The following is a 24,788-nucleotide window of genomic DNA, read 5'->3' as shown; positions in this document are numbered from 1 at the left end:
ATATATATATATATATATATATATATATATATATATATATATATATATATATATATATATATATACATATAAATAAACAAATGCACAACACATTTAATTTGCTGAAATAATACAACAGCCCTACTCAAGGGCAATAAGTGTCAGGGAAACAGGGTAAATGGAAAGCAAACGAGGAGGGTCAGATCCCATAAATGGTATCTGGAGAGCACGGGGAAAAAAATAAATATTCTCACAGCATGTACAGTATACTATGATACTGAAAGATGGAAAGAATTAAAAGCAGATAGAATTAGGAGTTGTTTGTTGGGCAGCAGTCTAACGTCCAGAATTTACACATTTCTGAGCTTCCAGAAGGCAGGGGGCAGGGATCTGATGTCACTCTCTGCACCGCTCAGAGAGGAGAGCTCAGTGTAATTTGAGATCTGATTGGAGGGAAGGGACACACCCCCTCCACATAATCTCATAGGAAAACACGCACAGCTGTGACTGTCAAGCACAGGCTGTGTGCTGGAGCTCCCCTACCCTTCTCCCTGGATCCCTTGGAGTCAGCATAACCTGTCAGAAATTACTCAGATAGGAGAGCAAGGAGGCAGCAGACAGTAATCATATTCAATGCTTTGCATTAAGGCAAGTACACACTATAGAAGGATATGATTTGTTCATTATTTATGTCAGAGGTTCACAGCCACTTTAAGAAACTAGGTTGCATCCAAATCTGTATTGTATGGGGTATATCCCCTGCAGAAAAGATACCATACAGTATATGTCCATTCAGGGTCATACTTCATCCAAAATATATGTCACCTCCTCACTGCCTGCTTTAACCCTCAAAATGTTGACCAACTGCACTGCATGTGGTTGCAGTGTGGCCCTTATCACTTGAATGAGTCATGTTTGGCAGTCGTTTCACCTGCTGAATACAACTTGTTGTTTAACCACTTAAGCCCCAGGAAGGTTTTACCCCCCTTAATGAGCAGGCCATTTTTTGCGATACAGCACTGCGTTATTTTAACTGACAAATGCGCGGTCATGCGACACCGTACCCAAATAAAATTGATGTCTTTTTTTCCCCCCCACAATTAGAGCTTTATTTTGGTGGTATTTCATCACCTCTGCAGTTTTTATTTTTTTGCGCTATAAAAAATAAATGAGCGAAACTTAGGGGGAAAAAAAACTATAGGTTTTACTTACTGCTAAAAAAATATCCAATAAATAATAATAATCTAAAAAAAAAAAAAATAATCTAAAAAAATCTAATTTCTTTATCAATTTTAGGTCAATATGTATTCTGTTACATATGTTTGGTAAGAAAAATTCCAATAAGCGTATCTCGATCGGTTTTGCGCCTACAAACCATGGGATATTTTTATTTATTTTTACTAGTAATGGCAGCAATTAGTGATTTTTAGCGGGAATGCACCATTGCAGCAGACAAATCAGACACGACACTTTTTTTGGGAACCAGTGACACTATTACAGTGATCAGTGCTAAAAATATTCACGATTACTGTACTAATGACACTGGCAGGGAAGGAGTCAACACCAGGGGCGATCAAAGGGTTAAGTGTGTCCCTAGGAGCTGCTTGTTAACTGTGTGGGGGGATGAACTGACTGGGGGAACACAGAGATCCATGTTCCTGCTTAGCAAGAACAGAAGATCTCTGTGTCTCCCCTTGACAGAACAGTGATCTGCCTTGTTTACAATCAGTGTTCTGCCTCTCTGGGTAATGACTGCAGGTGGCAGGCGGACATCAGGTCCACCAGACCTGCTGATTGGCTCCCTCTCTGTCCAATGGACATGAGTGCGAGCACCCCTAGTATCTATTGCATGAAATAATGTACAGGTATGTGATTTCGCGCAATAGAGCCGCCTTGCCACAGTATATATGCGGTAGGCAGTCTTTAAGTGGTAAACTTTTGCCATAGCCGTAGCATATGGGTACAGCCCTGAGCCACTGCATTTCTTAGTTTAGGTGGGCTGTAGAACTGCAGCTCAATTGCCCGCTTTTACTGTGAATTAACCTCACCAAGATTCAACCTTATGGATGGCTATCAATACTCTGTACTGAGTTGCTGCATACAGTAAAATCATACAAGATGACAAACTATTGGCATTGTTATTAAAGGTTTGGGTTAAAAAAAAAAAAAAAATAACAAACAGGTCATACTTACCTGCTTTGTGCAGTGGTTTTACACAGAGCAGCCCCGATCCTTTTCTTCTCAGGTTCCCCTTCTGGTGCTTCTGGGCTCCTCCTCCTTGACCAGTGTCCCCAATAGCAAGCTATGTGCTAAGGGAGCACTGATGCGTTCTTGCTCCCAAGCCCTGCTTTATGTGTCCATAAGACCCCCCTACACTTTCCTCATTGGCACACTGGCTATGATTGACAGCAGTGAGAGCTAATGCAGGGGTCGACAAACCCCGGGCGCCAGGTTGCATTTGCGACTAGAATTAACGACCTGGCTGGGCACAGCTGGGGCATCCCGTCTCCGTGCGCCCCCTCCCCACGATCGCATTGGGCTGCGCCGGCTGGTAATTGAGGCCATGGCTTTGCGGCCTTCTGTAGTCCCATGCTTCCTTCTGGAGCCTGGTGCCCTCTTGTGGTGGCCATTGGTATGATAAGACAAGCAATGCTAATGGGGCTTCCCCTGCCTGTTTTCACTGCCCGCTCATCTCCTTCCTTTTCCCTAATATTGAATGTGGGGTGGCTGGTTTATATATTTTAAGTAAAAACTGTTTATTTTTTTCTTAATTAAAATTAATTTATTATTTATCATCTCCCTGCTTGGCCCTGTATTAGTGTCACTTAAGATGTCAGATCGCAGTCTCGTTCTAAGTTGCTGATCGCTGCTGATCGCCGCCATTACTAGTATTAAAAAAATAAAGAAAAACTTCAGTATATATAACATAATCTAGGGATGCACCGAATGGGTTTTTTGGTGCCGAAACCGATACCGAAAATGAAAAATACACTAGGCCGAAAACCGATACCGAAACAGCACCGATACCGAAAATGACTGTTTTCAAAAAATATTTTTATACAGGAGGTGGTCAGAGGCTGGCGACACGGTACAGGAGGTGGTCAGAGGCTGGCGACACGGTACAGGAGGTGGTCAGAGGCTGGCGACACGGTACAGGAGGTGGTCAGAGGCTGGCGACACGGTACAGGAGGTGGTCAGAGGCTGGCGACACGGTACAGGAGGTGGTCAGAGGCTGGCGACACGGTACAGGAGGTGGTCAGAGGCTGGCGACCTGATAAGAGATAAGTGCAGCCAGTGTTGCCCCCTGTGATGCAGCCAGTGTGCGTTGCCCCCTGTGATGCAGCCAGTGTGCGTGGCCCCCTGTGATGCAGACAGTGTGCGTGGCCCCCTGCGATGCAGACAGTGTGCGTGGCCCCCTGTGATGCAGACAGTGTGCGTGGCCCCCTGTGATGCAGACAGTGTGTGTTGCCCCCTGTGATGCAGACAGTGTGTGTTGCCCCCTGTGATGCAGACAGTGTGTGTTGCCCCCTGTGATGCAGACAGTGTGTGTTGCCCCCTGTGATGCAGACAGTGTGTGTTGCCCCCTGTGATGCAGCCAGCGATGCCCCTCTGCAGTGAAGAGAGCCGTCTGGTTGAATAGCGCGCCGGGAACATCACAGCTTTAATTTCAATAGATGTGCGACCCCCGTCGCGCGCCGTCACACACAGCCCCTCCCCCTTGTCCAGGCACTTTGATAGACAGATCACCCGTCCAATCTGGACGGGTGATCTGTCTATCAAAGTTCCCCGGACAAGGGGGAGGGGCTGTGTGTGACAGCGCGCGACGGGGAACACACAGCTATTGAAATTAAAGCTGTGATGTTCACGGCGCGCTATTCAACCAGACGGCTCTCTTCACTGCAGAGGGGCATCGCTGGCTGCATCAGTCCTGCGCTATTCACCCCCATCATGGGAGGCACCAGGGGCGGGGCAGGGGCGGAGTTCCGCCCAGGCCCCGCCCCATTTTCGGCTCAATTATCGGCCATTTTTTCCTTTCGGCAAATTGCCGAAAAGGGCATTTTCGGCCGATATGTTTCGGCGGCCGAAATTTCGGTGCATCCCTAATAATCTGTACACTAACTTTCACACAAACCTAATAATAATAATAATAATATAAACTTATTGTGATTTTTTTTTTTAACCAAAGACATGTAGAAGAATGCGTTTTGGCCAACATTTATTGGATATGTTTTATTGCAAAAAGTAAAATAGTTTTGTCAGTCGTTAAAAAAAAAACAAAAAAACAAAAAAAACTGGCTCCTAACTTTTTTAGCTGGCTCCTAGATTCCAAGCAAATTTGTCAAGCCCCGGCTAATGGCTACAGCTGCTTACCCAGCTAAAGAGGAGAGGGAGTCCCAGGACAGCCGAGGCTCTTGTGCACATCACTGGATCAAGAGGGGCTCAGGTGAGTATTTGGGGGGCTGTGGGGGGAGCAGCACACAGAAGCTTTTTTTTTACCTTCATGCATAGAATTTATGAAGGTAAAAAACCGTCAGCCTTTACAACCACTTATATCTTAATATGTTCTCATTTTCAGGTACTGCACACTTGAAAACAGTTTATGTGGGCATACATTTGGAGGCATCTCACAGATGTTGACTAACATGTAAAGTACAGTGCCTTGCAAAAGTATTCACCCCCTTGGCTTTTTACCTATTTTGTTACATTACAGCCTTTAGTTCAATGTTCAGTTTTTTTAATCTGAATTATATGTGATGGATCAGAACACAATAGTCTAAGTAGGTGAAGTAAAGTTTAAAAAATATATACATAAAAGTTATTTTTTAAGAAATAAAAAAGCTCTGGTGCAACCAATTACATTCAGAAGTCACATAATTAGTAAAATGTCGTCCCCCTGTGTGCAATCTAAGTGTCACATGATCTGTCATTACATATACACACCTTTTTGAAAGGCCCCAGAGGCTGCAACACCTAAGCAAGAGGCACCACTAACCAAACACTGCTATGAAGACCAAGGAACTCTACAAACAAGTAAGGGACAATGTTGATGAGAAGTACAAGTCAGGGTTAGGTTATTAAAAAAAAATATATATATATATATATATATATATATATATATATATATATATATATATATATATATATATATATATATATATATATATATATATATATATATCCAAATCTTTGATGAGCACCAACAAATCTATCATAACCGAATGGAAAGAACATGGCACAACAGCAAACCTGCCAAAAGACGGGCGCACAGCAAAACTCGCTCACGGACCAGGCAAGGAGGGCATTAATCAGAAAGGCAGAACAGACACCCGAAGGTCTCTAACCCTGGAGGAGCTGCAGAGTTCCACCGCAGAGACTGGAGTATCTGTACATAGGACAAAAATAAGACATACGCTCCATAGAGTTGGGCTGTATGGCAGTGTGGCCAGGAGAAAGCCATTACTTTCAGCAAAAAACAAAATAGCACTATTTTGAGTTTGCAAAAAGGCATGTGGGAGACTCCCAAAATGTATGGAGGAAGGTGCTCTGGTCTGATGAGACTAAAATTGAACTTTTTGGATATCAAAGAAAATACTATGTATGGCTCAAACCCAACACATCACATCACCCAAAGAACACCATCCTGTGGGTACGTTTTTCAGCAGTCGGGACTGCAAAACTGGTCAGAGTTGAGGAAAAAATGGATGGTGCTAAATACAGGGATATTTTTGAGCAAAACCTGTACCACTCTGTGTGTGACTTGAGACTAGGACAGATGTTCACCTTCCAGCAGGACAATGACTCCAAACACACTGCTAAAGCAACACTTGAGTGGTTTAAGGGCAAACATGTGATAATGTGTTGGAATGGCCTAGTCAAAGCCCAGACCTCAATCCAATAGAAAATCTGTGGTCAGACTTAAGATTGCTGTTCACAAGCGCAAACCATCCAACTTGAAGGAGCTGGAGCAGTTTTGCAAGGAGGAATGTGCAAAAATCCCAGTGGTCAGATGTGGTAAGCTCATAGAGACTTATCTAAAATGACTTGGAGCTTTGATAGCCGCAAAAGGTGGCTCTACAAAGTATTGACTTTAGGAGGGTGAATAGTTATGCACATTGACTTTTTCTGTTATTTTGTCCTATTTGTTGTTTGCTTTAGGGCTGCAACTAATGATTATTTTCATAATCGATTAGTTGGCCGATTATTGCTTCGATTAATAAGCTTAAAAGTGTGGTGTATAATTTAGTTAATATGTAAAGTTTTAAAAAAAGGCAATTTATTCTTAAATATCTATATGCAGTGGTAAATATAAATAACCATCTATATGGTTAGAGAGCAAAATCTTAAATCCACTCTGAGAATAACAGACAGAAGAGATATACTGTATATACTATTAGAGGAGATCTATACTGTTTATAGTATTAGAATCTGGTAAATAATATCAGACTCAGATCTTTTTTTATTTAAAGAAAAAAAAAAGTTAGACTGCAGATTTTCAAACAGAACTGTAATATATTATATGCTGGCCATTCAAAAACAATGTCTTCCTTCAAAAAAAAATTTAATTTTAAGAACGTTAGTTTGATTTTCTAATCGTTGGTGGGGTCAAATCGACACTTGTTTTCAACCACAGTGACAGGAAAATTTAGAAATAGAAAACTGCCTGATCAAAGGAATTTTCAGACAGAGTATGTGGTTTTCGTTCAGAAATGACATTCATTTTAAAACAGAATGTTAAAAACAAGTGAAAATTTCAACCAACATTCTTTCATTCAGAAAATGTACAAAGATTTTTCATATGAATAGTCTTGTCTGAAAATTGATCCATGTGGCCAGCATAAGGCTCCATAGACACCTATGCAGCTTGCGTTTGATCTGTTTCTACAGTGCTTTTTGCTGTGCGTTAAGTATAGTATAGAGTGCCCCAATAGCAAGGTAAAGAAAACTTCTGCCTTTAGAACCACTCACTTCCTGCCGGACTACATGTCCCATGAGGCATTGCTCCTCACACATTCACAAGTTCTCAGGCACTTACTGACATGTATGGACGGTGTGCTGCACTGTATTTCCTGATATGTAAACAAATAATGCATTCTGTATGCAGGTCAACTAATCGGCTGGCCGATTAATTGATTATGAAAATGGTAATTGATTAATTTCATAATCGATTAGTTGTTTCAGCCTAAATCTTCAAAGTGGTGGGCATGTTTTGTAAATCAAATGATGCAAATCCTCATACAATCAATGTTAATTCAAGGTTGTAAGGCAACAAAACACGAAAGGGGGTGAATACTTTTGCAAGAGCCAAGAACAACAATTATACACTAGTTTTCACTACTAGAAAATTACTACAAGTTGACCTATACAATTTTAAATATCTGACAGTTCCTTGGAAGTAAAAGGAACTGCTGCACAGCCCCAAGACTCAAAGCTGAGGTCTTGCCAAACATTATCTTGAGTAACGCATGAGCAACTATGTTCTAATGTTTGGATTGACAAAGCCAATGTTTGCTAAATTGCACAATGTTGTTGTTTTTTTACCAGCTCAATAAGGCTAGTCTACACTTGCAGTCGGGGGGCTGTAGAAATAAGTGTCTGGGGCACATTTTTACTACACTCCTGCAGGATGTACACATGCTGCAGAGGCAATGCCTCGTTTCACTACAAAAATGACCCCCCTCATTCCTGTATAGTGGGCAGTACTGCTGCCTAACACAACATAATTAGGGCTATGCCACAGCTATGAGTCAAATGCTAGGTTTGGGGTTATGGCGTGGTATTCCCATTCAAAAAGTCCATTCAGCTGTAGTAAAAAAATAAAAAATAAAACACATTCAGGGGGTGGCAGTATCACCTTCTGAATGACAGTTTGTAACACCTGCACAGCTCTGAAAAGCATGGAAGGGTTACAATCCCTGTAAGGTATATTTTTGCTATCTGTGTCCCATTGGGGATATATCTCTTCACGTCCGGTCCCAAAACAGGAAGTGAGGGGGAAATGACAAATCGCAGGGCTTGTATTTGAGTGGCCATTCATTTGAATGACCTTAAATCACGGTGCGGATCTGCATAGATTGTGACGCGATAATTCGAACTGCAATTGTGGCAATCCACATCGTGGGAAGCACGTCGCCCCCAAAAAAGTTTAGAAGCTACTTTGAGGCGACATGCTTCCCGTAATGTGGATTGCCACTATTGCAGCGTGAATCATCACGTGACAATCGCAGCAGACCCGCACCGCGATTTGAGGTGTCATTCAAATGAATGGCATCTCAAATGCAAATCCTGCGATTTGTCATTCACACATTGGCGCTATCAAATCGTGGGCATAAATCTGCTTGTGATTTAAGATGCTGTAGTGTGAATGTAGCCTAAGAGCTCACAAGTTACTCGCTTTTTTTTTTTTTTTATACTGGCTGGGGGGCACTATGGTGGTTGCTTCAAATTTAAGCCTCCTGCACATGGGCAGAACAACTAGAGGTCGACCGATATATCGGCCGGCCAATATTTGCCGTTTTTTAATTAATCGGCATCGGCCTATTGTGCTGATAAAAAGCCGATTTAGAACTGCAGCGACTTTGAAATGACTTCTGTAATAGAAGTCAGTGTAAGTTGCCTGAGTTGTCATAGAAACGTCTTTCCTCCTCTCTGGGTAGGCTGCCAAGAAAAGAACAGAAAGATACAATGTTTACACTTCAATTAATTAAATCATCTCAGTGTGTAAAGTTCTCAGTTTAACCATTTAAAGACTAAATCTTTTCTGACACTTGTTGCTTACAAGTAAAAATCCTGTATTTTCTGCCAGAAAATCACTTAGACCCCCCCCAAAAAATTATATATATTTTTTAGCAGAGATCCTAGGGAATAAAATAGCGGTTGTTGCAATATTTTATGTCACACGGCATTTGCACAGAGGTCTTTCAAATGCATTTTTTTGGGAAAAAAATACACTATTTAAAAAAATAAAAATAAAAACAGTAAAGTTAGCCCATTTTTTTTTTCGCCCAAAAGTTTTGACTACCTATTTTTATTTAATATATAGTTTTTTTTTATCTAAATCATACATACAAGTAAACTGATTGGAGGTTTGTTTTGTTTAATAAATGTTTAAGGCTAGGTTCACACTATAGCGATGCGGGAACGCCGCGAATCCGCGGAGTTTTCCCGCATCGCATGACTCCTGCCGGCAGTTCACACTGCCCTATGCGGACTGCTGGGAGTGTCAATGAAATCTTAATGACACCCCCAGATCCGTCCGCATATTGCAGTGCGATCTGCAAACTCGGACAGGAATCGGATCGCATGGTGTGAACACCCATGCGATCCGATTCTGCTGCGGACCAAAAAAAGGGTCCCGTGCGAGTTTGCTGCGGGAGCGATGCGAATTCAGCCATACTATCTGTATGGCTGAACTCGCATCGCTACAGAGATCCGATGTGATTTGCACTGCAGTGCGGTGCGAATCACATCCGGATCTCCCCCCCCCGCAGCAGTGTGAACCCAGCCTAAATGTAAGAAATTTTCTGTATCACTTATGAAGGCTGCTTTCACACTGGAGCGGGCAGGCGTTGATGGTAAAACGCAAGTTTTAGCGGCTCTTTACCATCATTTTAGCGGTGCTATTTGGCTGCTAGTGGGGCACATATAACCCAGCTAGCGGCCAAGGAAGAGGTTAAATGCGCCCGTGAAGCACCGCTGCCAAATCGCATTGCATGCGCTTCGGCAGTGGTGCCCATTCATGTCAATGGGCAGGAGTGGTGGAGGAGCGGTATACACCACTCCAAACGTGCTGCTTGCAGGACTTTTTTTTAAGATCCTGCCAGCGCATCGCCTCAGTTCGAAAGCACTCTGTCTTTCACACAGACTGCAGGGGAGCCATTTTGCAGGCACTTTACAGGCGCTATTTTTAGCCCAAAAGCGCCTGAAAAACGCCCCAGTGGGAAAGGTGTGTTAGATTTTATGAGATCAAGGGGGATTAAAAAAATAATAATAAAATAAATAAAAAAGGAAATAAAAATAAAATAAAATCGGCCTAACATATCGGCCGCCATGATTTCTAAATATCGGCATCGGCCAGAGAAAAACCCATATCGGTCGACCTCTAAGAACAACCACTGCTTTTGAAAGAATTTATTTAGTTTGACATGCCTCTGAATGCTGCTTCATTTTAGTCAATGTATCTATGTACATTGTAGCATTTAGATTCATCTTTTGCAGCAGTACCCAGGGGCAAAAAAAAACATCCCAAACCTGCATTTAGAGATGAGCGTACTGACATCATTTATGCACATGTATGTATATATATTCATCCTAGTGGCTTGTATAAATGAATATTCTAGCCATTAGAATGTGTTTACACGCATATGCTTCTAAAGGTCATATGCCGTTACGTGCTTGTAATTAGGCACCAAAACATTCATTGATGAAGTGGAAAGTTACCCATAACAACTTGATAAAAAATAATGGGGTCAATTCACTTAATGTTACCGCACGCAATATGAAGGTCACGGGACTAGTTTTTTTGGAAATAACGCATGAGATAATAAAAAATCAACTCATCAAAGTAAAATATCAAAAGGTGAGGTAAATACCACACATTTTTAAAATAGATAAATACCACAAAAAAAAAAAAATAACTGCTGTTTTTGGCTTCAGGCATTTTTTTTCCAAGCCAGTAAACTCCCCAGCATGTTATCCTATGTGTCTATGTACACATTGGCTGTTATCAGCGTTTTTGGCAGGGGCGTTTTCTGGCTGGAAAAACCCCCCAGAAATAATGGGTTTTGAATAGGGATGCACCGAATGGGTTTTTTGGTGCCGAAACTGATACCGAAAATGAAAAATACACTAGGCCGAAAACCGAAACAGCACCGATACCGAAAATGACTGTTTTAAAAAAAATATTTTTATACAGGAGGTGGTCAGAGACTGGGGACACGGTACCGGAGGTGGTCAGAGACCGGGGACACGGTACCGGAGGTGGTCAGAGACCGGGGACACGGTACCGGAGGTGGTCAGAGACCGGGGACACGGTACCGGAGGTGGTCAGAGACCGGGGACACGGTACCGGAGGTGGTCAGAGACCGGGGACACGGTACCGGAGGTGGTCAGAGACCGGGGACACGGTACCGGAGGTGGTCAGAGACCGGGGACACGGTACCGGAGGTGGTCAGAGACCGGGGACACGGTACCGGAGGTGGTCAGAGACCGGGGACACGGTACCGGAGGTGGTCAGAGACCGGGGACACGGTACCGGAGGTGGTCAGAGACCGGGGACACGGTACCGGAGATGGTCAGAGACCGGGGACACGGTACCGGAGATGGTCAGACTGGGGACACGGTACAGGAGATGGTCAGACTGGGGACACGGTACAGGAGATGGTCAGACTGGGGACACGGTACAGGAGATGGTCAGACTGGGGACACGGTACAGGAGATGGTCAGACTGGGGACACGGTACAGGAGATGGTCAGACTGGGGACACGGTACAGGAGATGGTCAGACTGGGGACACGGTACAGGAGATGGTCAGACTGGGGACACGGTACAGGAGATGGTCAGACTGGGGACACGGTACAGGAGATGGTCAGACTGGGGACACGGTACAGGAGATGGTCAGACTGGGGACACGGTACAGGAGATGGTCAGACTGGGGACACGGTACAGGAGATGGTCAGACTGGGGACACGGTACAGGAGATGGTCAGAGACAGAGGACGTGGTACAGGAGATGGTCAGAGACTGGGGACGTGGTACAGAAGATGGTCAGTGCCCCATTGCAGCCAGTGTGCCCCATTGCAGCCAGTGTGCCCCATTGCAGCCAGTGTGCCCCATTGCAGCCAGTGTGCCCCATTGCAGCCAGTGTGCCCCATTGCAGCCAGCCTGTGTAGGGAAGAGAGCCGCCTCCGCCTGTTTGATCACAGCGCCGGGAACATCACAGCTTTCATTTCAATAGCTGTGTGTTCCCGGCCGCGCGCCGTCACACACAGCCCCTCCCCCTTGTCCGGGCACTTTGATAGACAGATCATCCGTCCAATCCTGCGGATGATCTGTCTGTCTAAGTGCCCGGACAAGGGGGAGGGGCTGTGTGTGACGGCGCGCGGCCGGGAACACACAGCTATTTAAATGAAAGCGGTGATGTTCCCGGCGCTGTGATCAAACAGGCGGCGGGGGTGGCTCTCCTGCGCTATACACCCCCATGATGGGCGGCACCAGGGGCGGAGCCCCGCCCCCACACAGGCCACGCCCCATTTTCGGCTCCATTATCGGCCGTTTTTCTCTTTTGGCAAATTGCCGAAAAGGGCATTTTCGGCCGATATGTTTCGGCGGCCGAAATTTCAGTGCATCACTAGTTTTGAAAGGAGGTTTTTCAGCTATAAAAATGCTCTAACTCCGAAAAATGATGAAAAACATGTCTATTTGGCTTTTATGGGTGTTTCTGAGCCATAAGCATTTGTGAGAGTATAGTTATGCTAAACAAGCTACTGCAAAACTCACTCTACAGTTTATTGCTACTGGTGTTTTTGTAACGTCCAGTGTGAATGAGGCCTTAAAAGAAATTTTTTTTTCTTTTTCTGAAGGATGATAAACTGACCACAATGTCAGGGCTCAGCAGCCATAATATACCGTAGTTTGAGGACCCCTGCCTTAAAGCATGAACAGCACAGCGCTTGTGCTATGTATTTTGGCCCCCTGTATCATCTGAAATACCTGGCCGATCCTGCCAGTTTTTATCCTCCCCCTTCCACACTGACCACGATATATCAGGGCTTCTGAGCTCCTACCAGTTTTAACAACGTTTCTCAGCAATCACGACTCTGGGTTTTCTGCTCCTCTCCTCCCCGCCTCCGTGACTGACGTCAGCAGGTGAATTGCGGTTCTGCCCACTGGAGCTATCATATGTGGAGAGCAGACAGCCTAGAGTCATGTGATTGCTGGAAGACGCTGTTAAAACAGGTAGAAATTGGCTTTTTTTTTAAATAAAGCATAGGCACTAGGATACAGCTTTTTATGCGACAGAGGAGATTATATAATGATCAGTTAGTGACTTAAACATTTTAACCTCTTCAGCCCCGGAAGGTTTTACCTGCTTCCTGATCAAGACATTTTTTGTGATACGGCACTGCGCTGATTTAACTGACAATTGTGCGTTCATGGGGTGCTGTAGCCAAATAAAATGTATGTCTTTTTTTTTCTCCACAAATAGAGCTTTCTTTTGGTAGCATTTGATTACTTGTGCGGTTTTTATTTTTTGGGCTATAAAACAAAAAAAGAGCAACAATTTTGAAAAAAACAAAACAAAAAAAAAACAATATTTTTTACTTTCTGCTATAATACATGTCCCCCCAAAAATGTAAAAAAAAAAAATAAAATCTAATTTCTACACCAATTTAGGCCTATGTATTCTTCTACACATTTTTGGTTAAAAAAAAAATAGCAATAAGTGTATACTGATTGGTTTGAGCAAAAGTTAAAGCATCTACAAACTACAGAACTGATTTAAGAACTTTTATTTATTTTCTTTTTTACTAGTAATGACAGCGATCTGTGATTTTTAGCGGGACTGCGACATTGTGGCAGACAAATCTGACCCTAAGTGACACTATTTGGTGACCAGTGACACCAATACAGTGCTATAAAAATGCACTGATCGATGTATAAATGGCACTGGCAGGGAAAGGGGGTAATCAAGGGGGTTAATGTGTTCGGAGGTGTTTCTAACTGTGGGGGGGGGGGGGGGGGGAGGAAAATCGGGATCGTGATGCAGCTTAGCTGAAACACAATGTCTCACTTTTCCTCACTGACAGAGTGGCGGTGTGCTTTGTTTACATCAGCACACTGCTGATCCGTCCCTCGTGTGAACGATTGGCAATCGCGGACGCCGGACCCACTAGATGGCTCCCGCTGTGTCCAATCACAGTGGGTGCAGCACGCGCGGGCCCCCTAAACTGCATGCACAAAATCACGTACAAGTATGTGCTTTTGTGCCCCCGGGCAGCCCTGCCGCAGTAAATGTACGCGGGGTGGTCCAGAAACGGTTAATTAGCACTACTGAAGTCGCTCCGACTTTAGAAAAGGTTCCTGTACTACCTCAAAGCTGATTTTTATTTTTTTTTACTTCTGCCTATAGACTTTAATGGAAGTCACCTCCAAGTTGGATCCTCACCTATATTGATGTGATTTGGATCTGACACTACAGGAAGATTATCCAGGCATTTCTGCACCGCATAAAAATAAAATCATTGTGAAAAACCAAAAACGCCAAAAACAACGCACAATTTGAAGCTCTAAATATCTCAAAACATATTTAACGCATTTGGGAAATAACGTATATTTTTTAGTGAACTGACTACTTTCTTCCACGAGTTATTTTAACTAAACAATTCAAGCAGTATTTATCTCTTAGTGAATTGACCCCAATGTTCTTTAGCAACATACATCCTACATTAACAATTATGTTACGTGTATGCTGTAAATTGCCTGCATTGCTCCTGCTTCTTGCTGGAGGCTGCCATTTTGCTGAAGCCCAGAGCCCCTGAACAATAAATCTTTAGGCTGTCAGCAGATCGGCCTCTACAAATTTGGCATAGTGCCTAAAAATAGAGAGTAACTGAGCATGTGCAGAGCAGGGTGAGACTTGTATTACTGGATTTTAAACTCTATAGGCACTTATTTTTAATGTTTTACATAGTTACACCTAGAAACGGGGCCAGCCTGAAGCGATCTAGCAGGACTTCATATTGTGACTAAAGTTCCACTTTAAGCTGCATTTTTCTGCCAACTCCTGGCACAAAGATCCAGCATAGATAGTTGTAGTTGAATACACCTGTGTACATAGAAAACTTGGGGCTGGTTCACACCGGAAATGTCATTTCTATGTCATTGGGCTGCCAAATGCACAAAAAGTAGCGCAGGCACTACCCTTAAAAAAATAACCCGCACCAAGCCACATGGTACTGTATGGTAGCTGCAAAAAGGTTACGTTTTTGGATGCCATTAACAATTAATGGCACCTGTACATGTCACGGTGTAGGAAACATGCACAAAACGCACCTTTCTCGCACCGCGTTCCAACGTGAACCCGCCCTCTAGCAGATTCTTACGTTGCCAATTCAGTGAACTTGAAAATATACCTAAAAAAAAAATAGTCTCCTGATAGAATATTTGTGTAATAAAACATACCTGGAAAAGATTAGAGAAACTGAATGTGGCAGAGCAGCTGCTGTGGGCTACTTCTATCTACATAGCATTTTGTCACACCTTCCAGGTTTCTGTGATGAGAAAACGTTTAAGAACAAAGTACGTAGTCAAGGGACACACTCCTGTCAAGAGTCACCAGACAGGTTACAATCTGATCATACATACTTTGTACAATCAAGTTTAGACTTACCAAAACGATGTAATACGAGCACCTACCTAATCACTCTAAACAATCTTTGTCCAGGCAGGCCCTGGCACTACATACTGCTGGTAGTGCTAAAGGAGGTTGTGCAATCACATTGTAAAATGTGTGGAGAGCCTAAGCAAATCATGAAGAATTAATCATGAACATCTAAATTTGGAAAATTGATCGGACAATTTGCATGTGTGGCTAAACGGCAATGCAAAGAAGCATCAGCAAGAGCGTTGCTGCATCAAGCCATTCACTTGTATGGCATGATGTATATGGCAGGTGCGGCTTCCAGGACGCATGTAACCTTATACCGTTTAAAAAAAAAAAAAAAAAAAAGAGCAATCATTTAGTGGTGTGGAACTATGTGGTGAAGCTTGCTGGCTAATTCAAGTTTGTGGCTTTTCTTCCAGATAATGCTGGCCATACACTATACGAAAAATCGACCAAACCCATTTTCAAAAACAAACATTCGGCCGTGAGTGCAAGTGATGGTGCCATCATGTAATGATCGATAAATCGCTCAGTGGACATAAATTAATGCATTTTTTGTTAGTTTTTTTTTTTTTTTTTTTTTTACATATACCTAGTGCAAAAAATTTGGATGGGAAACACATTAACCTCTCAATTTATCGTTTGTTCGGCAGAAAATTTCCAAACTCGTCCTTTGTTTTTTCGGCTCAAAAACGCTCCAAAGATTATTGATTTTGTGTTCATTAAGGGGCCAAAAAACAAACGGACTGTCTAAGTGCCCGAATTTTGGCAGATTTTTTGTATAGTGCATGGTCAGCAATAGGCCCCTTTCACACTACCGATCTGTTAAGGCCCGCCTGTCAGTCTTTCAGGCGGACCTGAACGGCTGCTCCATAGAGCTCTATGGAGCGTCAGATGTCAGCGGCGACATGTCTGCTGACATCCGACCCGCTCCGATCCGAAAAAGTGTGACGGAGGATAAAGCTATTTTTCCATGCGTCATCGGATCGGATGACGACAGACACTGCGGTCCGTCATCGCCCGATCTCCCATAGGGGAGAGCGGCGCTGTGACAGGTCCGTCCCCTGCGCAGTGTGCAGACGGACCTGTCATCTTCCTGCTCAGCGGAGATCGCTCCGGCGATCCCCGCTGAGCAAGCGGATATCCGCGGAGCAGATCAGCACTGATCCGCCCCATGTGAAAGGACCCTTACACTGAGTTATAATTAAAGGAGTTGTAAAATCTATGCATTAAGATAAAAAACCTTTAGTGTGTAGCAGGTCCCCCAGCACCACCTAATACTTACCCTGAGCCCCTTCTCTATCCAACAATGTCCAGGATGTACACAATGGCCATCTGGGGGCTCACATTGGCTCCCACGGCTGTCAAAGTCAGCCAATCAGGGGAGAGAGGGGGTGGGGCCTCCATGTCTGAATGGATACATGGAGCTCCGACTCGGCTCAGGTGCCCCCATAGCAAGCTGGTGGTCTATGGGGGCACTCGTCAGGAGGGCAGGGCCAGGAGCAGCAAAGAGGGACCCAAAAAGAAGAGGAGGATCTGGGCTGCTCTATGCAAAACCAATTGCACAGAGCAGGTAAGTACATGTTTTTTTTTTTAAGTAAGAATTTTCAATCACTTTAAAGGATAAGTTCGCCTGTTAAAGAATAATAAACGCTCATCTATTAGCAGGCAAAAAAAAAAGTACCTTTAATATTTTTATTTATTAGGAGTCTGCAGAGCATTGCACCTGTGATCAGAAGATCACGGGTGCAATGTCAGGCTCCCGCAGACTGTTAGTGTAGCTGAACAGGAAGCATCAATGCTTAATCAATGTTAAAGTGTTTGTTAACTCCAAAAAATAAAATAATTACAGATCCTGTTCCCTTAAAGCATGTTAGGCAGCACAGTGCCTGTGCTGTGTCATTTGGACCCCTGTATCACCCGAAATATCTGGCTGATCCTGCCTAGCTATGCTCTCCCTTATGCAAACAGGCCATGATAATCATGACTGCTGAGCCCTGACACCGTGGTTTGTTTGCGGGATTCCGTCAGCCACAGCCTGCTGTCTCCTGTGTCCTTATCCCCCCTCTTTCCCTCTTTGTCTGTCTCTGTTATACCAGTGCCCCCACTCTCATGGAGGTGCAGGGGCTGCTGGACAGTAAGGATGAGCTCAGGTATGTTCAAAAACTGCACATGCAGAGTCTGCCAGGCACAGCGCTAATCACAAGCAGTGAGACATTTCCCCGATCTGCAGCCGTGCATCGGGACAATGTCTCACTGCTTGTGATTAGTGCTGTGCCTACTTTCTGGCGGGCTCTGCATGTGCGGTTTGCAAACACGCCTGAGCTCATTCTTACTGGACAGTAACATGTTACACCCTGGATACGAGTGTAACATGTTACGAAAGATGAACTTATCCTTTAAGGCTGAATTCACACTGCAATAGAGACTTGCCGAAGTTTCCAGCAGGTCTCCCTTGTTGGCTGTGGTAGGAGGCAGTGTGGTGCGTGATTTAACGCATCACACAGCCCCACTTTGTTTTGTACAAACTTTATTTGAAGTGTACAAAATGTACATTTCATTTACAGCAAAGTGATACACCACAGTGTGCTGCAATAAAATGCAGCATGTCTGCATTTAGACACAGTTCTAGGCTGCGTTGCAGTGTGAATGGGACACATAGGAATCAACTATTCCCTGAGTGTCCCTTTGGTGACAGACATTGTAGAGGGCAGTAGAACATATGTCACTGCACACAATGTGAATGATCCCTTAGTGGATGGATGCATGATTTAGTGCTAAATTGCAGTCCCATTTGATAATTTCTCTAGGTGTATACATTAGGGGGGACAGGGGGTGCTAATGAGGGACAATCATTATACACTGCAGTCCCATTTGAAGATTGCTCTAGGAGTATACATTAGGGGGCAATCATTATACATTGCAGTCCCATTTAATGATTTCTCTAGGAGTATACATTAGCGCAGTGGTCATCAACCCTGTCCTCAGGGCCCACTAACAGGCCAGGTTTTATGTATTACCTTGGGGAGATGCAGACTAGAATACTGCAATCACTGAGCAGAAAATTATATCACCTGTCATGTATTTCAGTTATCTTGTAAACCTGGCCTGTTAGTGGGCCCTGAGGACAGGGTTGATGACCACTGCATTAGCGGGCAATCATACATTGCAGTCCCATTTAATGATTTCTCTAGGCGTATACATTAGGGGGGCAATCATTATGCATTGCAGTCCCATTTAATGATTTCTCTATGTGTATACATTAGGGGGGCAATCATTATACATTGCAGTCCCATTTAATGATTTCTCTATGTGTATACATTAGGGGGGCAATCATTATACATTGCAGTCCCATTTAATGATTTCTCTAGGAGTATACATGGGGGGGGGGGGGGGGGCAATCATTATACATTGCAGTCCCATTTAATGATTTCTCTAGGAGTATACATTAGGGGGGCAATCATTAAACATTGCAGTCCCATTTGATGATTGCTCTAGGAGTATACATTAGGGGGGGCAATCATTATACACTGCAGTCCCATTTAATGATTTCTCTAGGAGTATACATTAGGGGGGGGGGGCAATCATTATACATTGCAGTCCCATTTAATGATTTCTCTAGGAGTATACATTAGGGGGGGCAATCATTATACATTGCAGTCCCATTTAATGATTTCTCTAGGAGTATACATTAGGGGGGACAATCATTATACATTGCAGTCCCATTTAATGATTTCTCTAGGAGTATACATTAGGGGGGCAATCATTATACATTGCAGTCCCATTTAATGATTTCTCTAGGAGTATACATTAGGGGGGACAATCATTATACATTGCAGTCCAATTTAAGGATTTCTCTAGGAGTATAAATTAGGGGGACAATCATTATACATTGCAGTCCCATTTAATGATTTCTCTAGGAGTATACATTAGGGGGGGGGGGGGGCAATCATTATACATTGCAGTCCCATTTAATGATTTCTCTAGGAGTATACATTAGGGGGGACAATCATTATACATTGCAGTCCCATTTAATGATTTCTCTAGGTGTATACATTAGGGGACAATCATTAGGTATGACACAAGTCACCAGCCTCACCTGCTCTAGAGACAACAGCAGGAAATCCATGGAAAGCAGCTCTGGGTGCAGGAAGAGATCGCAGTCCTGCCCCATGGCCACTGATCGCCCACCAACCTGAGCCATTACCAGCACCTCCCACAATGCCCCGCGCCTCGGCCGGAAGTGACAGCTCAGCTGCAGGGGCCGTAGAGCGAGGGTATGTTAGAAGCTTTGGTGGGTTTTTGAAAAAGCTATTGTTTCATTATATAGAAATAGAGACAAAACTGTTGCATAAACCGAGTAACGGATGGATTCCCAGGTGTGTTGCCTGTGTCTATTTTTCTATTGCACGCTTTACGTTGCGATGCCCAAACAAAACATGGCGGAAGCGGCCTCGCTGACATGTCACATGGGGTGCGCTAGAGTAAGGGCGACGCATCATGTGTGTCATGAGCCCGCCCCCTGTCGGTGGCACGTGACCGTGGCAGAGAGGAGGCCCGGGGCTGCCAGAGCATAAGCAGGTACTGACCCCCACCCCTTTCCCTGGCATACCTGTGCACAGGGAACCTTTCCCTAGTTGTGTGTGTGTCTTCTCTGTCCCTGTGTACATGGCAGCCCAGTGTCAGCATTCATGGGAAGATATATGTGTCTAGTGATTCCTATAGGAGGGGAGTCTATCCATAGGAAATGATTCACCTCAGAAGCCAAGCCACCCTTCACCCAGCATCATCCACTTCTTTCTATTGGGATGCATGGCTATGCCTCACCCACAGCACCATGACAGCTTCTGCAAGTGGGGAAGGAATTACTGGTGGGACCCCAGACTTTACATTAGGGCAGCCAATTCACCATGCTGCAAAGAGCTCAGCCTCGGTGACAACCCCACTGCTGGTAATATGGATAGGGGGGGTCATCCTTTAGGACTGACACTAAACCATATCCTAATTACATAGTAGGTGAGGTTGAAAAAAAAAAAGTCACAAGTCCAGCCTATGTGTGTGAATTTATGTCAGTATTACATTGTATATCCCTTTAAGTTGTAGTTGTTCAGGTGCTTATCTAATAGTTTTTTGAAATTATCAATGCTTACTGCTGAGACCACTGCCTGTGGAAAGGAATTCCACATCCTTGCTGCTCTTACAGTAAAGAACCCTCTACGTAGTTTCCGGTTAAATTGCTTTTCCTATCATTTTTGTGAATGGCTGCAAGTCTTTTTAAATGCCCTTTCACAGAAAAGTTTTATCCCTATTGTGGGATCACCAGTATGGTATTTTGTATATTGAAATCATATCCCCTCTTCAGTACTTGTCGTAACCTTTCCTCATAACTAGGGATGAGCTCAGGCGTGTTCGCATGGAACACATGCAGAGCCCGCCAGGAAGTCATCACAACGCTGCGCTAATCACAGGGAGTGAGACATTGCTCCGATGTGCGGCTGCAAAGATTGGGCAATATCTCACTGCCTTGCGGTTAGAGCAGCGCTGCACCGACTTTCTGGCGGGCTCTGCACGTGGACCATGCGAACACGCCAGAGCTCATCCCTACTCATAACTTTGTTGCCTTTCTTTGTACTCACTCTATTTCCAGTACATCCTTTTGAGGACTGGTGCCCAGAACTGGACAGCATATACCAGGTGCGGCTGGACCAGAATCTTGTAGAGCGGGAGAAGTATTGTTTTATTTCTGGAGTTGATCCCTTATTTAATGCATGCCAATATTCTGTTTGCTTTGTTAGCAGCAGCTTGGCATTGCATGCCATTGCTGAGCCTATCATCTACTAGAACCCCAGGTCCTTTCCCATCCTGGATTCCCCCACAGGTTCTCCCCCTAGTGTATAGATTGCATTCATATTTTTGGCACCCAAATGCATTATTTTACATTTTTCTACATTGAACCTCATTTGTCATGTGGTTGCACACCCCATTCATTTGTTCAAATTTTTTTGCAAGGTTTCCACATCCTGCAGAGAAGTTATTGCCCTGCTTAGCTCAGTATCATCTGCAAATACAGAGATTGAACTGTTTACCCCATCCTCCAGGTTGTTCATGAACAAAATAAATAGGATTGGTCCCAGCAGAGAACCCTGAGGGACCCCAAACATTCTCCAAACATAATCAATACACATCCACAACCTAATACTCCTTTATTCTATGTTTCATGTTTCTTACTCTGCTCATGTAACATCTTCCATGAGCTCCCAAACCTCTCCTTATGTCTTGGCTTTCATTTGTTAGTAGAGATGGCTCGGGCATCTTAGTGCCAACCCACCTGCCTGATCCGGCCAGGAAGCTGACACTGCAAACGGTCAATCACAGACAGTGAGGCATTTCCCCATCCGCAGCTGCACAGATCAGTAAATGCCTGTGATTGGCCGTGTGCAGTGTTGGCTTTTTGGCCAGATCAGACAAATGGGTTGGGACTAAGATATGGAACACTCCCGAGCCCATCTCTATTAGGACAGACAAGTGTACTTTAATTGTGGTCACAAAAATAGAAAAACTTGGGACTTTTGAAGGTGCATCAACTTCCTCACACTTCTCTCTTGAGTGTAGATGATTTATTTTTTGCCAGCACATTTTATGTATGAAAGCAAAGTTTTATTATAAACATTTAAAAACATTATTGGCGTATATCATATAAAAAAAATCAGAGTGTTCACCATTGACATGTGCAGGAGTCATACAGTTACCCATTTTGACCTCCTTCTACTCAACCTCATACATAGTAAAATATCTCTTAGGCCGCGTACACACGGGCGGACTGTTCGCCCAACTTTGTCCGCTGAACAGTGTTTCAGCGGACAGTCCGCTCGTGTGTGGGCTTCAGCGGACAGTCTGACGAACAAAGTTTTTCGGAATTCCCGTAAGACAGTCCGCTGAAACTTGGTTTGAGCGGACAGTCCGCTAGTGTGTAGGCTTGTTCGACAAACTAAGTCTCGCGCATGCTCAGAAAGAATTTACACGGCGAAGGTTGCATTGCAGTGTATAGGACGTTGTTTTTCGAGTCCCGTCGTACGTGCCGTTCACGTCATCGTGCACGCTTTCAGCGGACTGTTCGTTCATCGTGTGTGGTCAAGTCCGCTCATGCAAATTTTGAGCGGACTGTTTGTCGGATTGTTTGACAAACTAAGTTGGGCGAACAGTCCGCCCGTGTGTACGCGGCCTTAGACTCTCATCACACCAAGAATGGTGTGATCAGATGCTTTCACTATTGAAAATTGGCACTGTTTACATTTGCAAAACCACAAGTGACTAAAATTCTTTACACCACCTGGTCTCCTAGACCAGTGTTTCTCAACTCCAGTCCTCAAGGCGCCCCAACAGGTCATGTTTTCAGGATTCCCATTATTTTGCACAGGTGATTTTATCAGTTTCACTGCCTTAGTAATTACCACAGCTGTTTCATCTGAGGGAAAGTCTGAAAACATGACCTAGTGGGGCGCCTTGAGGACTGGAGTTGAGAAACACTGTCCTAGACCATAGAGTTGATCAGAGACGATCCGATCTCAGTTCATCTCTATTGTAACCCGGCTCAATTGTCCGGTCAGATGCCGGGTTCCCTACAGAGACCAAATAGGCGGCAGGGGGACCCCCATACCTTCCGCCACCTGTAAAGCAATCCAGCAGCTAATTGGCCGCTAGGATTGATTTTACTTTGTGGAGCTTCACCAGCTCTAAAAAACAATACCGGGGTTATGGCTAAGCAGTTAAAGATAATAGAGAGTTTCCCAGGAGTAAGGTCCATGTATAGCAGGAGATGTGTCCCAACGTGTCTTGTGGAGAGCTTATTCAGGGAATCTGGGCAACAGACTGTTGCATAACACACGATATAAACCTAAAGTGGTTTGTAAACCTCAGCCATTGGCTCCCGCTGTTGTCAGTCATAGCCACTGAGACAATCAGGAGAGAGAGGGGGCAGAGACAGGCCAAGGCTCTGTGTGTGAATGGACACACAAAGCCGCAGCTATCACCGACAATCACACTAGGTCTTATTTTAGGGGAAACAGGGTATTGCAAGCTGCTTGCTCTGGGGGCAGGAGGGAGGGGCCAGGAGCTCAGGTGAGGGGCCAGAGAAGGGGAGGATCGGGGCTGCTCTGTTCAAAACTACTGCACAGAGCAGGTAAGTATAACATGTTTATTTGTTTTTAAATAAAAAAGCGACTATAATATCACTTTAAAGCTGAACTAAGCCCTTTACAGCCAAGGAAGCAGCTGCCTTCGCTTCTGTGGCCATGGTTTAGCACATGCGGATCAGCTGTGACACCAGTTATTTAATGGCTTGACAGACCAGGTGAGAGCACAAGCGCTTGTGACAGTTATCATTCACAGCATGAAAGTAAAGCCTCGTACACACGGTACGATTGCTGGCCAACCGAGCATCTGAGTTTTGTCAAAAGGGCATGTGCCAGGATCTTATCTTGTATACTAACAGTACACAATTGTCGGCCAACAAACACGAACATAGTGACGTACTACGAGTAATTTCAGCTGTTGAGCATCACCCTTTATCCCCCTTCTGCTAATCTTGTGTTTGAGCATTTAATTCCTAGCATGCGTGTTTTTTGTAATTTTCAATTTTTGTGTGATGGACTTGTGTACTGACCATCAGAAAATCTGACAACCAACCGCTGTCCGCTGAAAATTTATTAGCATGTCATCCAACATTTGTTGGCAGAAATTTGTACAGTTGTCAAAAGGAGCATGCTAACGGTAAGATTTCAGCACAACAGTCTGTACACAGACAATCCCCTGCCAACAATCTCTGATCGTGTGTACGAGGCTTAACTCTTTTGGGGAAACTGTTAAATTGATGGGTTAGTTCTGTTTTAATAGCTGTAGCTGCTTTATTTATTTGTTATTCTTTAATAGGAACTCCTCCTCCCTTTAGGGCCTATTCACAACGTGTCCTTTTTGGCAGATATATTATAGAAATGGATATAAGCACATCGAAATGCATGTCAACAAATGTTTATTAGGTGTCCATACGCATTATGACATGTTTATTTTTAAGTGCATTGCGGCATGCATTTAAATCTGTTTTAATTTAACACATTTGTCAAATCTGGAAAAATGATGGCTGTTAAGCTGCTCTATGCTGCATAGTATTTTGATCTCCATACTCGATCGAGTGTATGAACTGCTTCTTGTGGACATTAGAATTTTTTTATTTATTTTTTGGTGTACTTTGGGCTGCAAATCTGCGTTTAGATAGCTTGTTAGATTGTAACGCTGTTTATATTTGTAAAACTTTAATAGAGTAAACAAAAAACAGATGCAAAACTATTAGTGGGCCCTTGTATCCCTTTAAGCCAACAAGCATATATTGTTAATTTCACGTCAGTTATGTTGTACGTGGGTAGCAGTATGTGA

General features: G+C 43.9%; 2 protein-coding genes across 3 annotated transcripts in view; one reads left to right on the top strand and one right to left on the bottom strand.

Moving 5' to 3' along the window:
* CUNH2orf49 (chromosome unknown C2orf49 homolog) overlaps positions 1–19,608 on the bottom strand; it is a 43,956-nt gene extending 24,348 nt beyond the window's left edge. The window contains exons 1-3 of one of the 2 annotated variants that reach the window (XM_077482680.1): positions 19,459–19,606; positions 15,158–15,246; positions 13,062–13,231 (exon numbers count right to left, since the gene is read on the bottom strand). In XM_077482680.1, the coding sequence (XP_077338806.1) occupies positions 13,062–13,130 (69 nt within the window). In that variant the 5' untranslated portion in view covers positions 13,131–13,231; positions 15,158–15,246; positions 19,459–19,606. Of the gene's footprint in view, positions 1–13,061; positions 13,232–15,157; positions 15,247–19,458 lie in introns of both variants that reach the window. The other variant, XM_077482681.1, reaches the window with a different exon arrangement.
* A 247-nt stretch (positions 19,609–19,855) lies between these two features.
* Positions 19,856–24,788, top strand: part of TGFBRAP1 (transforming growth factor beta receptor associated protein 1) — a 78,562-nt gene continuing 73,629 nt past the window's right edge. The window contains exon 1 of the mRNA XM_077482679.1: positions 19,856–19,940. The gene's annotated coding sequence lies outside the window, so the exon portion shown is untranslated. The remainder of the gene's footprint in view (positions 19,941–24,788) is intronic.

The sequence above is a fragment of the Lithobates pipiens genome, unplaced genomic scaffold (assembly GCF_037356315.1).
Source record: "Lithobates pipiens isolate NorthernLeopardFrog02 unplaced genomic scaffold, aLitPip1_a1.2 Scaffold_16, whole genome shotgun sequence".
Taxonomy (NCBI): Eukaryota; Metazoa; Chordata; class Amphibia; order Anura; family Ranidae; genus Lithobates; species Lithobates pipiens.
The sequence above is the reverse complement of the archived record's forward strand: the minus strand, read 5'-3'. Positions and strand labels throughout refer to the sequence as shown.